General features: G+C 40.5%; 1 protein-coding gene across 1 annotated transcript; it reads right to left on the bottom strand.

Moving 5' to 3' along the window:
* Nucleotides 1-1530: 1530 nt before the first annotated feature.
* Nucleotides 1531-10624, bottom strand: kat7b (K(lysine) acetyltransferase 7b). The gene is made up of 14 exons (XM_032574848.1): nt 10441-10624; nt 8718-8868; nt 8383-8631; nt 7504-7586; nt 7302-7385; nt 7108-7206; nt 6886-6996; nt 5957-6148; nt 5707-5796; nt 4759-4899; nt 4563-4656; nt 4273-4419; nt 2620-2726; nt 1531-2506 (listed from the first exon to the last, which is right to left on the bottom strand). Exons 1-14 carry the CDS (start codon nt 10456-10458, stop codon nt 2405-2407), a joined length of 1668 nt encoding a protein of 555 aa, XP_032430739.1. The 5' UTR covers nt 10459-10624; the 3' UTR covers nt 1531-2404.
* Between the last annotated feature and the right edge of the window lie 1837 nt (nt 10625-12461).

Raw genomic sequence — 12461 nt, 5'->3', positions numbered from 1 at the left:
GATTTTTTTTTTTCCAGATCATCCGTCTCAAGAAATTTTCTTAATTAAAAGTTACACACTGCAGCTTTAATTTTCATGTTTTCTATGTTGGATTTGTTGTTGCCTCTTGGCCAGGACTACCTTGAAAAAGAAAGATTTAAACTTAATGGGGTTTGATCCTGGTAAAACAAAGTCAGATAAAAATTATTTATTAAAATCACATGGTGTAATAAAAAACTTTGAGCTGCCTCGTTGCTGAAATGTGCCGTTCAAATAAACTGACTTGTGTTCGATCACGACAGCAGAAAAACACTTCAGATCAGATGACATCAGTTGACCATGTCAGTCGATAGAACAATAAAATCTGTAAAGATAAATTGTATAAACAGTAAAGCCGGGCGTCTGCCTGTCTCCATGAGATTAAAGGAACGGTGAACACAAGGAACCACTGGATATTTAACGTCAGGCAGTTCCAGATGTCTAATAAAACTGGAAATGAGCTTAAAAAGTAAATATTTGAGTTTGGAGATTATTTTTTCCCTGCTGTTTATAAAGCTTTAAATGACAATGTCTAAAGCAGAATAAAATAACCTTTAATATAACATGTTAAAGTTTTTCACCTTTACTAACTGTAAGGACTGAATGAAGAAAATCCAGACCTCATACAACTGAATCAATGTGACATTTATGAAACGTTACCCGTCTAAAACGTGATGCGTGGATAATTATGATTAAAGGGGAGGGGTTGCAGAGCGAGGGGCGTTTAAGGACATAAATACAGCCTGGAGCAGAAGACTGGTTCATCAGACATCGCTGCGTTTTATTTAAAACATCACTGAGAACCTGAGCAGAATCATTTCCTCCCCGACCAAAACATGGAGAGCTGGAAGATCCAGCTTGTCGTCGTGACTTTTTGCGTGCTGGTGCAAACTTCCAAAGGATCGACAAGTGGCGGCGAAGATGAGAGAAGGCTGTCCAGACATTGGCAGGTGAGAACGACAGGTTTATTTCAGTTATTTTAAAGATTCTTGCGTCATTAAGTTTAAGCCAATGCCTGATTTTCCTGACAGTATGAGCCTGTGGACAGCAGCCCTGTAGACAGCCTGATGAAAAGATCCAAAGCCCTTCGCTTCTATGGCCTGATGGGGAAAAGAGCAGGTAGCATCTGAACACTTCCAACAAATCACATTCTGCAGCATCATTCAGATGATCTGGTTTGATTTCTTCACAGTGACAAAGAAACAGTTTCAAGTGAAGAGGTGTGAGTAATTTGAGCTCTCCTTTTTTATATGACTTTTTTTTTTATGATCTTTTCCCCTCAATTTAAATTAAAAAAAAATAATTGGGGGGGCTGGGGAGGAGTTGTGTAATGTTAAGTGACTATTATTTTCAAAATGATTTTTAAATGACTTCTTTAAAAAAAATAGTTAAAAAAAAAGATTTTTCTTTTTCTATTTGTAGCAAACAAGAGGGTTGCATTCGTGGATCTGATGGGGCGAAGTGTTTCCAGTGAAGGTGAGCAACTGTTAAAAACACAAGTGAAGCGAAAGGTGAAAATATCAAGGCAGCTTTATTGGTGGAGACGGTTTTAAAAAGCGGACGAACACGTAGAAGCGATGCGGCTCACCAAGCGCATGTGGTCCCGTTCAGTTGCGTTCTGTTTGTTTCAGAGTCTGTGAGCGGCGTGAATCCTTCTGCAGCAACCAGAGAGATCCAGCATCCAGAAGAACCGTCCCAGCAGGGTATGACCGGAGCAATACAAAAAACCTGAGCTTGGCTTACTTTCAATATATTTTTTTTTTTCCCTCTCTAAGCAAATTAAAAATCTGATTTTTTTTTTTTCCCCATTTATTTTGCAGGTTCCCTAAAGGAATGGATACACTTCTTGTACTAATCAGACACATGGGGGAAAAAGAAAAACATCTATACAACGTTTACAACAACCAAAGACTATAAAAAATATTTTTTAGTAAAAAAAAAATTCACCCTGCTTTTTTTTGTTTCTCCAATCATGCCAAACAGGAATAACTATCATCTTCATGATGCACATTATTTGAAAAAAATAGTAATAATAATAAAAATTAAAAAAAATCTGGAAATGCTGCCAAATGTCTTTATGTATTCAATTCATCTGTGAGCAGAGTGGAACATTCATGTCTCTCCACCAGACCAGGTCAACTCATCTAACATTCACAACAAAGTGAGATGAAGGCCCTTTAAAAACACAAAAGTCTTCCTCTAGCTGTAAATGCTTCAGCTCATGATTCTGTGACTAGAAACGGACATAAAAAGATGCAGAGAAATGATCTGGATACACGAGTAAAAGAAAAGTAACACTGATCTTCACCGACGAGTCAAAGGTCTTAGGCTACTTGTGGTTTTGGAGGCTGGTAGTGAAGGTTCAGTAGCCTGAGGGTGTTGTGCTTTATGTCCCTTTGGGAGGCGTCCATTTTAGCGAGCTCGGGTCGATGGTTTTGTTGCTGTTACCTCGTTTGATCTCCTTCGCTTTCCACTCGTCGATCAGGTCCTGGGAGGAAACGGAGGCGGCGCTCAAACAGGTGGAAACACATTTATGAAACAGAATCTGATCGTAACTGAACAGGAGATTGGTGTCACTCGGTGGAAACGAGTTGATCTCACCTGTCGTTTCAGTACTAAGTGCTTCCCCTTCCAATACTTGAGCATCTGGAGGGACTGCAGGGTGCTCACAATATCCACCGGATTCACTGCCGTTTCCTGACTGATCTCTGAACACACAATACAAGCTTACATCAATGATTTAATTTAGAGACTTCTTGTATACATCCAGGGTTTCCCCCAGCGTATTATAAGCCTGGCGGGCCACCAGACTTTACTTGTGCCCCACCAGGCTAAGCAGTGCTTATTTATTTAAGTCTTTTTAAAATGTTTGGATTTCTTATGACTTTATACTTGATGTTCAGGCATTTAATAACACATAATTATCAAGTGATATTTTCAAATTTCAACATTAAAACATGTTCTAACTCAAAAACCTGACGGGCTGGATGAAAGTCTGCTCTAGCGCCCCACCCACCAGACTTAGCAACTTTTCTGGGGGAAACCTTTTACCTCCATTCATACACAAATAGCTTTTATTTCTATTTCTATATCATGATGATTATGGCTTGCAGCTGAGAAAACCCCAAAGCTCAGCTGTTTAAGAAAAAAAAAGATTAGATTAGGGCTGAACCAATTAATCGGATTAAAATAATATACTAATTAAATAATTGCCAACTAATTTATTAATTGATCACCAACTGGAGTACACAGACTTAAAATAATGCTGCTGAGAGAACAACAAACTCAGAACAGTAAGTAGACCAAAAACTATAAACATTTTGCACTTAAGAATTAGTTTCACTTGGTCGGGCCTGTCATGTTAAATTTATTTACAATAAATGATCCCAGACATTATTGTGATAAACTATACTTCCTTCACTTCACACACTCCTGACCCAAAGATGGCAGAACCTCAGAGTGTTTTACCTGCTCAGAGGCCCAAAATGATGTTGTTAAAATGACACTGTGAAACAGGAAGTTAAATTAGAAGGGGGGCTAAGAGGATTGGTTAAAATTCAACCAGGGAAAAAAGGAAATATAGAAACCGCTGAGGTGATTGGGCAGATTTGTGAAATCCTGTCATAATAATGAATAAATGGATTCATCACAGGACAAAGAAAAATGAGCTCAATAATTTCCTATTCTGATGATTAATATTAATAACACAAGGGCAATTTTGTTTACATCATCTATTTTATTTATGGTTTCAGTTGTGTGTGACATTCATCTCAGCTTTATTTATCTTTTTTGGTTGTTGGGTCATATTTTGGTTATTTAAAATGTCTTCCAGTTCCACTGTTAAATGTTTGTTAGAAATGAAAGATCATTGATCTTTGAGAGAGCGAACTTGCATTATTATCACCATATTAGTTGAAAATGGTCTCAAAGCAACAATATTATCGTTTATCCCAGTAATTACTGCTGAAAACTGAAAGTCTATGCAAAACGTGTGAACAATGAGAGAATTTGCATTAATAGTTGCAAATTAGAATACATTACGTCATATACGTCTCAGCATGCGAGTTCTGAGTTCTGAATTAAGAATCGTTTTTTGGTATAAGATCTCTGTGTGGAATCAATCTGTATTTCATGTCTGGACCTGAATGACTGGAATGAACTCAGTTTTTAATGCTATTCTAATTCATTCAGATGTGCCTGTATAAACTGTTAGGACTTTATGGAGAAAGAATGAAAAACTGCCCAACACGTCACCTTTGATGGAAATCTCCTTGCCCTGAAAGTTGTGCATGTATCTGAGTAGCACTTCCTTCCAGTAGCTACGGTAGCTGATGAGGCCCAGGTCGGACAGAGGCCTCTCCGGTGAGCCCACCTTCTCCTCCACTTTGGACAGCAGGTAACCTGGACAGCACAGAGGCCCAGTCAGCGACACAGCAACAAGCAAAACAAAACCGCTTCACAGGTTATTCCCACTGTCTCCTATTGGAGCAATTGGTTCATGAATAATAAAGACCTAAAAGAAAAGCTCAGGTGCAGCTACGTACTGAAATCGATGAGCATCTTGCCAAATCCCTGCCTCATGTATTGCGGCATGGTGAGGATACAGGAAACGTTGTAGTTCAGGAAGGAATTCTTCTCCTGGGAATTAAAAAAAGTCATCAAAGCCACAGCCCAGAATTCAGTTTATGTGACCATACATCTTATATTTAAAGAATATTACAGGAAGTGGTTTTGTTTTACTTTAGAGAAGTAGCCCACGAGGTGGCAGCCCGTGTTGTCGGCCTCTGTCATCACGTAGAAGAGGAAAGGTTCCACGTCGTAGTAAAGGGTTTTGTGGTCCAAGAAGAGCTTGGCCAGTAAACACAGGTTCTGGCAGTAAATCTGGGCAAAACAGAACCAACTGATTGTTAATTCCCTCAGGGTTCCTATACAGTCCTCATGTCATACGCTGAATTTTACCAGAATGGAATGTTGGGAGGCAGGAAGACAGGGGCAGATGAATGTTTTCATTTTATTCTTTTTACAGTTGTGAGCAGTGGTGGAAGACTAAAGCAATATACAGAACAAACACAAGCTGATTTTAGTCAAACTTTATAAGTAAGCCTGCTTTCTATGGGGATTATTAGCTCTTGTTTTTCCAGTCTGACGTTCATAGAGAACACCAGGAGTCTAGCAAACTAACAGAGCTTCATTAACAGGCTGTGTGTTCGGTCAGCTGTCACAGCAGACATGATGGACGCCACAGACACTTTTCAAATCTGCTGTTAGTGTGTTGCAGGACGGAAGAGGATTAGAGAAAAACCTGCTTCCTCTAAGCTGATACTTTAGCATCTTAGTCTTTGTACATTAAAATAACTTTATATTAATGACAACAATGGCAGTGTTTATTTAAGGTTTAGTCGCTAAGTTTCCTCACTATGTAAACAACAGCCATGTGTAGAACGGTGAGAGCAGGGAGGCTCTCCTCTCAGTCAGACCTGACTAGAATTACCTTATTCAGCATCTTTTCAAAGGCATATACTGTATAACATAACGTAAAATAAATTTGGCTTTGTAATTTAACACTTTGAAATTGGGTCTCTGTCTCTTTAAAAACTCGCTATAGTGAATGAATAAATAGACAGACAAATGGATGGAAGACAGCAGGACAGACAGAAAGATGTTAAATTAAAATTTGACGTTATTCACCTTGTTTTTTTTGCCATCCACTTCAAACACAGATATAGAGCCCTTTCTGTAGACCTCGTCTCCTGGAGGATGCTTCCACACACATTTGGCCTGATAACACAGAAGATAGAGGAAGCCAGAGCATTATTACAAAAAGCTCTACATATACAGAAAGTGTTCAGCATATTCAGCTAAGCTTTAGAGGCAAACTCAAGAATATTATGGCACCCTGTGTGAGAAACACTCTGTTCTGTGTTGGTGGAAATCTCACCATGTGTCGCCTGAGAATGGTCTGGCTCTTCATGTACTTCAGGCAGAACTCACAGACGTAGAGGCGGCCCAGGCGCGCGTACTCCTCAGGGTAGGGCGAGTGGTACCAGGTGTCTAACTCGTAGCGGCCAAACACGATGGTTTTGATCATGTTGCTGCCCTCGGTGATCTGACCCTGGATACGCAGCTTCTCCTGCAGAATGAAAAACACCAGAACAAACACATCTGTTAAAGGCCGTGTGTGTGTGTTAGATAATCTGGGGCTGTACTGTGAATGTTGGGGGTTGAATGTAGTGGTGAGTTAAAGGGGCAGTATTATGTATTTTTCACCACATAGTATTATTTCATACCACAATCTTTTAACTATGTTACCTTTATTATAAAAATGCTGAATATATCAAATATGACTTAAGACAAATTTGACTTCATAATTTAACGACTTAAAATTGAACCTCTGTCTCTTTAAGAAGCTTGTGCTCGTTCTAAAAACACCACCTTCAGGACGTCATCACAACATGGCTCCTCTATTGAACCTTTAACAACGTTTTTAGCAGCGTTGCTCTGAGAAGTAGCTCTTATAAAGAGCTCAGCAAACAGTTATACCAGATGTTTGCTAATTGCTGCTGGTTAGTCTGAAGGAACTGAGTGGGGCAGGGCTGATCTGGGAAGCGAAAGCTCAGAAGCTTGGAAACTGCAGCTCTGAGGAGGAGCTGCGTCTGGAAGGCAGAGTTAATGCGGGGCTAAATAAAACGCCTGGGTTTTACACTGCTGAATAGTTGCCATGGAAGATTAAAGGTTTTCTCAAACATGCATAAAAGCATCAAAGTAACACTCCAGGTATGTTTTTATAAAGGAATAACATTATAAATGATATAAAGCTCAAAAATGTGGATTTGACATGATACCGGCCCTTTAAGCAGACAGCATTACCAGGTCTTCAGATGCGCGGGCCTGAGCTTTCCTGAACAGCTCCAGGTCGTAGTCGCTGGTGATGTTCTCCAGCAGAGGCTCTCTGGTGTTGCCGTACGTCTGCCGATGTTCCTGACGACGGAACAGGAAAGTGAGGCGGCGGTTCCACAACAAAGCTTTATAACAAAGCAGTGATCCCAGCTTTAGACACACAGGAGGTCGGACCGCATGTGGCCAACATACCATGTGCTTCTCCTTCTGTTCCTTCTGCAGCCCAGAGTTTCTACCCTTCCTCATCTCAGCGACCTGCTCCTTGTATCTGCTCTGTTTGGGCGTTGGCGTCTAGAAACCAGGAACAAATACAATCATCCCTTTTTCTGCGTGCATGGCAACCGCCTTGTGACAAACACTAAGCGACGCTGAATAATCCAGACTACCTGGTGGCGAGTTGCGTGCCGTGAATTGCCTTCGTCCTGCGTCTTCATCTCCTCTTCCTGTTTCTCACGGCTGACGGCTTTCACCTGGCAAGAGAAGATGAAGATTTAAAGCTCACTGGGATCCCATGTGCTGCTTTACTCATTTAAACTATCAATTCTAATCAAGCTGCACGCAAGACACCGTGTTGGTCATTAACCTCACCTTGCACTCGTCAGCAGAGAGGTTGTGGTAGAGAGGACACCCTGATATTGCAAAATGGCGCTCGTGTTTCCCAGTGAGGTGGCCTATTCAAAGAAACAGAGGCCGATGATTAGAATCACACCAGGATGTGATGGTACAGAAACGAACGGAACACAAAACATCTGAATCAGCAGCAGAGTACACACACCAAACGGTTCTACGGTTTCTGTCTAATATGAGAAATAAGTCGATCATCAGAATCTTAAGAGAATAACAACATGTTGAGAAACAGAAGAAAAATTAAATACATTTGTTAAATTTTAAATGACAGATTAAACCTGTATTTGTGAACTGCAAGCAATGTAAGTTCCTGGATGTGAATGGAATATATTACACTATAGTTAATTATGTGTTTAACCTAAGATGACATGGATTCTGCCAGGTTGATTTTGTTGTTTTATTTAATTTCTATAAATGGTTTTAGTGATGAATGTAACTGTAACTACTGCAATTATTACACTATTTGTTCGCTTGTCTTTAGTTGTAGCTAAAAATAAAACAGCACAGCAGAGGGTCCAGGATTCTTCCTGGTCTGGAAATGATCCAAACCAGACCGGTCATAGATCTGTCTCTGAATGCTCCAAACTGGTCAAATGTAAGAGAAAACTCTGTGCTGTCCTATAAGCAAAATAGGTTTGTGCATAGAAATTGTTTTGTTTTTTTTGGCCACGAATATTAAAAGGCTTTATTCCAGTTTTATTCCAGTCTGAGATTATGCAACCGCTAAAAAAGATTTAGTTATTTTAAGGTTTTGCCTGTTTATGAAGGATTCCAATACTGACGCAGAGCGCTGTAAAAGATCCCTAAGTAGAAAAATGTGCATCAAGGCTGAACTCATACCAAGGGAATTACAGCCGGGCGTCGGACACTTCATGTTGAAGTTGTATGTCTCATGGCAGCGCCGGCGCTTGGGTCGATGGGACAGGTCCTTATCCGAGTCCCTGTTGGCCTGATCTTTGGATTGGCTCTCGTCATGAGACGCGTTGGGGCTGGAAATGTCCAGCTCGGACTCAGAGGACGGGGCGTTTCCTGTGGGTGTGAGCGGTGGCGATTCATCATGGTCTGCAGCACGCTTCAGATCCGGAGTGTCTGATGAGAGAGGGACGGAAACTAAGTCAAGCATCAGTTATGACGGTCCAGTTTAAGACTTCTGTCTTCTAGAGATAATAGCCCACCCTGAGAGCTCTGGCTGAGGCGGGTAGAAGCTCTGGTGAGGCGCTGTCTCTTGGGCATGTTTCCATCGCTCTCTGAGCTGTTGGTCTGCTCCCGTTCAGCCGAGGAGTCGGAGTCTTCCGTTCCATCAGACACACTCCCAGTCAACGGCCTCTGCCAAGAGAAAGCCGCTCAAATGAGGCTAAAACGAGATGACGCAAACTATTTTTATATCAATTATAGAGAAAATTAACCTCCAAAGATACCCTGTTGCGTACTTTATTTCCTGCTCTATTCCTACATTTGTTAATGCTACTGCTATTTGTGCTCTGAATGCTTGATTGGTGTTTATGCTACTGGCTTGGTTTACCTACATATGAGGGATACCTACATATGAGGGATATTACAGGATGAAGTGCCTTAAGCTCAACAGCATAAAAACCCACACTGTGAATGAAATATTGTATAATCTGAACAGCAGGAGTCATCAATATGAACGTTTTCCCTTTTTGATGACGGAGCTCCTCATTCATTTGAAAGCCAGGGTTCCAAACTTTCCAGACTGGCCATTCTTTACATCCATTTTAAAAGACACAGCGAATTCACAAAGAAATGAGGACAGACATTACAACGATATAGAGGCTGCAAAAACAGGAAGGATGGAGGAGAGAAAAACACAAGAAAGGGATGAAGGGCAGAAGGGAGAAAGGACACAAAAACAAAAAAAGGAAGTACACTAGGGAGGTAGGACACATGTAGGTAGGACAGAAAGAAAGAGGGGAATTATTAAGTCCACATGAGGGAGGAAGGAAAAAAGTGACCACAATGACATCATAACTGTTTCCGCATTATAGTTTATCATGTAGTATTCTAATCTAAACAATGTCAGATGGGACAGGACTGAAGAAATACAACCCATACCTACAATAGAGTTCAGACCGATCAGAATAAGCATTTAAAGAGCTTGGTTTATGACACCAACATAGAAAACCTTTATGTTCTAATTTGGTTAGCCAACTGCTGAGATCCTTTCATCACACTCACACAAACTTGATCTTTGTCACGCATTGTGTTGCCATGGAGCTGGTCAGGAACCATCAGCTGCTTGTTTGTTTGTTTAGGGATTCAAGCTGCAACTAATTGGCGATTTCCATAAAACTAAACAGTTGTTTCATTCATTCAAATTTCCCTGAAATGTGTCTCAGTGATTTACCAGACCCAGCAGTTTACCAGGTTAGCTCCGCAACCCATTATTATGGTAGTTAGCAGTTAGCCCTACTGTGACGGACTGCTCTGACTAATACTGTATTTTAAGTTTTACTCTTCAAAAACACAATATTAACGGCTTACAGTTAGTAAGACTGTACAAGTTCACTTCGTATGTAGTCCAAAGATAAAATCGGCATTAATCTAATCTAGATGCTTGTCTATATGTTGGTAGTACCAAACCCCAAATGTTACATATGGGTTTTCTGTTTATACCGCCCACAGAGGCTACACCATAGCACTATTGGTTGAAAACGTTGACAAAAGCTAAACATAACTACGTGAAAGCGAATAAAATTGTTGTTTAGACGTTGTCTGGTTGAATGAGTAGCTAAAGTTTGTTTCATGCTGGCAAATTACCGACTTACTACACGAAACACCGTGGAACCTTCTAGCTCTCCGCTTGGAGAATGGAGCACTCTGATGCTAACTCTGCTAATGCTAACCGTGTTTAGCAACCCGCTGTATCTGTTTTCTTACCTGTCGTGTGCGCGGCATGTCTCCTTTGATTGACGCTTTTTCAACTCAGATTGGAGCAACAAACAGAAATTCCCTATTGATTTACGATAAAACAAAGGACGGGAGACGCTATTTAATGATTACTGTCATGAATTTGTTTGTGTTCGCCCGGGTAGTCTGGCGCCACATCCCTACCCAGACTGAGCAGGGAATTACATTTCCGGTGACGACAGCAACAGGCCTCCACACCAGCAGCCAGGGTCTGTCAAGTTGCTCTCTCATAATATACATTTTTCTTATGGAATACACAAACTGCACATAGTTATGACCATATATATGTTTTGTTTATGGTTATGAGACATACAAAAAGTCACACATATAGTTTTATCATCTCCACACTTGTACAAAAAACAACAGAGTGTTCACATGCTTATGAAAACCTTCTTAATTTTTGAAGTCTTTTACTTTATCTGTGCTATTCTAGCACACAAATATGCTTTTATCTAAGACATTTCCCTGCAGCTCTGTAGGGTTGGTGTCAGGCAACACCAACCCTTAAGAGTGCTGGGACCCTCCACGGCGCCAGTGTCAAGTCTCTCACAACCTCCAATAGATTTCTTCCAGTTTTGTTTAGCCCAACCAATCATCCCATCAGTTCGAACCATCTTTGATTTCTCTACTTTAGCAAGTCATCCCAACAGTATGAGATCACCACCCTGGAGTCAGGATGATGTGCAGGGTTAGTTTTCTACCATCTTTACATAGGACCAAAGAATTCATGTTTGGTCTCATCTCACTGGGACAATGGAGTCCAGACCAAAGTGGACATTTACAGTCCTCAAACAGTTTCTGATCTCAAAAAATATTATAGCACTTCATCCAAAAGCATTTGTATGAAGAGGTTACTGAAAATAGAAACATGTGGAAAACAAAACATGTAACGTGTTTTCAGTCATGCCAAATGACTTCTACAAAAGCTAAACAGTGTAAAAGGCAAAACACTTCAGCTGTAACTCCAAGTAAGTTGACACACAAGATGATTTTTTGTTGCACTGACATTACTCATTGAGCATAAACAATAATCTCAGCAAGTATGCAGTAATTATGCTTCTACATTCTGCTGACTCACTGGCAATAATTTTCAATGACACAATACTGACAAACTCCACAGTTGCACCTTTAGCTTCATACTTCAGCACAGACCTGGACAAACCATGCTGCCCTCTAAAAGTGTGTCATGTGTCACTGGGATAACTGAGAGGAGGAAAACAAAACTGGAACGTTGCTTACACTGTGGAAACTTTATGCAGGCATTTCATATATGTATTTTGAAACAATAGCGCATAATTTTCAGTCAGTTTCCAGCAAGCACAAATTCTTCTTTTGAGGTTAAAGACTCTAAAACTTGGGTTTTTGTGTGACTGGAAATGTTTTTCCTGTGTGCTCTTCTCAATACGTGTTTCACACTGTGATGGCGCTTCATTTCCCATGTGAATAATCATTGGCCTCTTTGCAAATAACCACCAAATGCGAATCAGACGATGGTTTGAAGGTTCATAAAAGATCATTCATATGAACTGCTATGGCGTTTTTGGACTTGGAGTTAAAGATTTTAGCAGACCGCTTTTTGGGCTTGATTTTTTTCTGAAAAGCCACTTTCTTCATCCTCCAGAATCAAATCATCTGGATTTTTATCCAAATTAAGATGGCAAGATAGTTTCCTTTGTAGATTTTAACTAGTACAATCATATGTCAAATGACTATCAAGTGTACAATATCTTAACAAAAAATCACATTAGATGTTCTGAACAATCCTTTTAGCAACAAAAGTAAAGTAAAATGTAAGAGTTTAACTGTTTTTGTTATTTTTGGCCTAAATCTCCCAACCCCTCTGCCCAGTTGGGTGTTTCAGGGAGTAGTGGGGGATTAGATGGGGGTTGAGTGGAGTGTTGTAGAACCCAGAAACTGCTTTTGCCTTCCGGAGTGTTCCACAGGCAGCCTATAAAGGGCAGAGAGGGGGCTGTGGGCGGTCTCACTCCCAG

The sequence above is a fragment of the Xiphophorus hellerii genome, chromosome 10, assembly GCF_003331165.1.
Source record: "Xiphophorus hellerii strain 12219 chromosome 10, Xiphophorus_hellerii-4.1, whole genome shotgun sequence".
NCBI lineage: Eukaryota > Metazoa > Chordata > Actinopteri > Cyprinodontiformes > Poeciliidae > Xiphophorus > Xiphophorus hellerii.
Note: the sequence above shows the minus strand (reverse complement) of the source record. Positions and strands in the feature narration are given on the sequence as shown.

What these genes read in the sequence shown, in the direction of transcription:
- kat7b (XM_032574848.1), bottom strand. An exon ending in AACAGAAGGAGAAGCACATG is followed by an intron (nt 6,997 to 7,107) that starts GTATGTTGGCCA and finishes TTCCGTCGTCAG; the next exon opens with GAACATCGGCAGACGTACGG. An exon ending in CCCGCGCATCTGAAGACCTG is followed by an intron (nt 6,149 to 6,885) that starts GTAATGCTGTCT and finishes TTCATTCTGCAG; the next exon opens with GAGAAGCTGCGTATCCAGGG.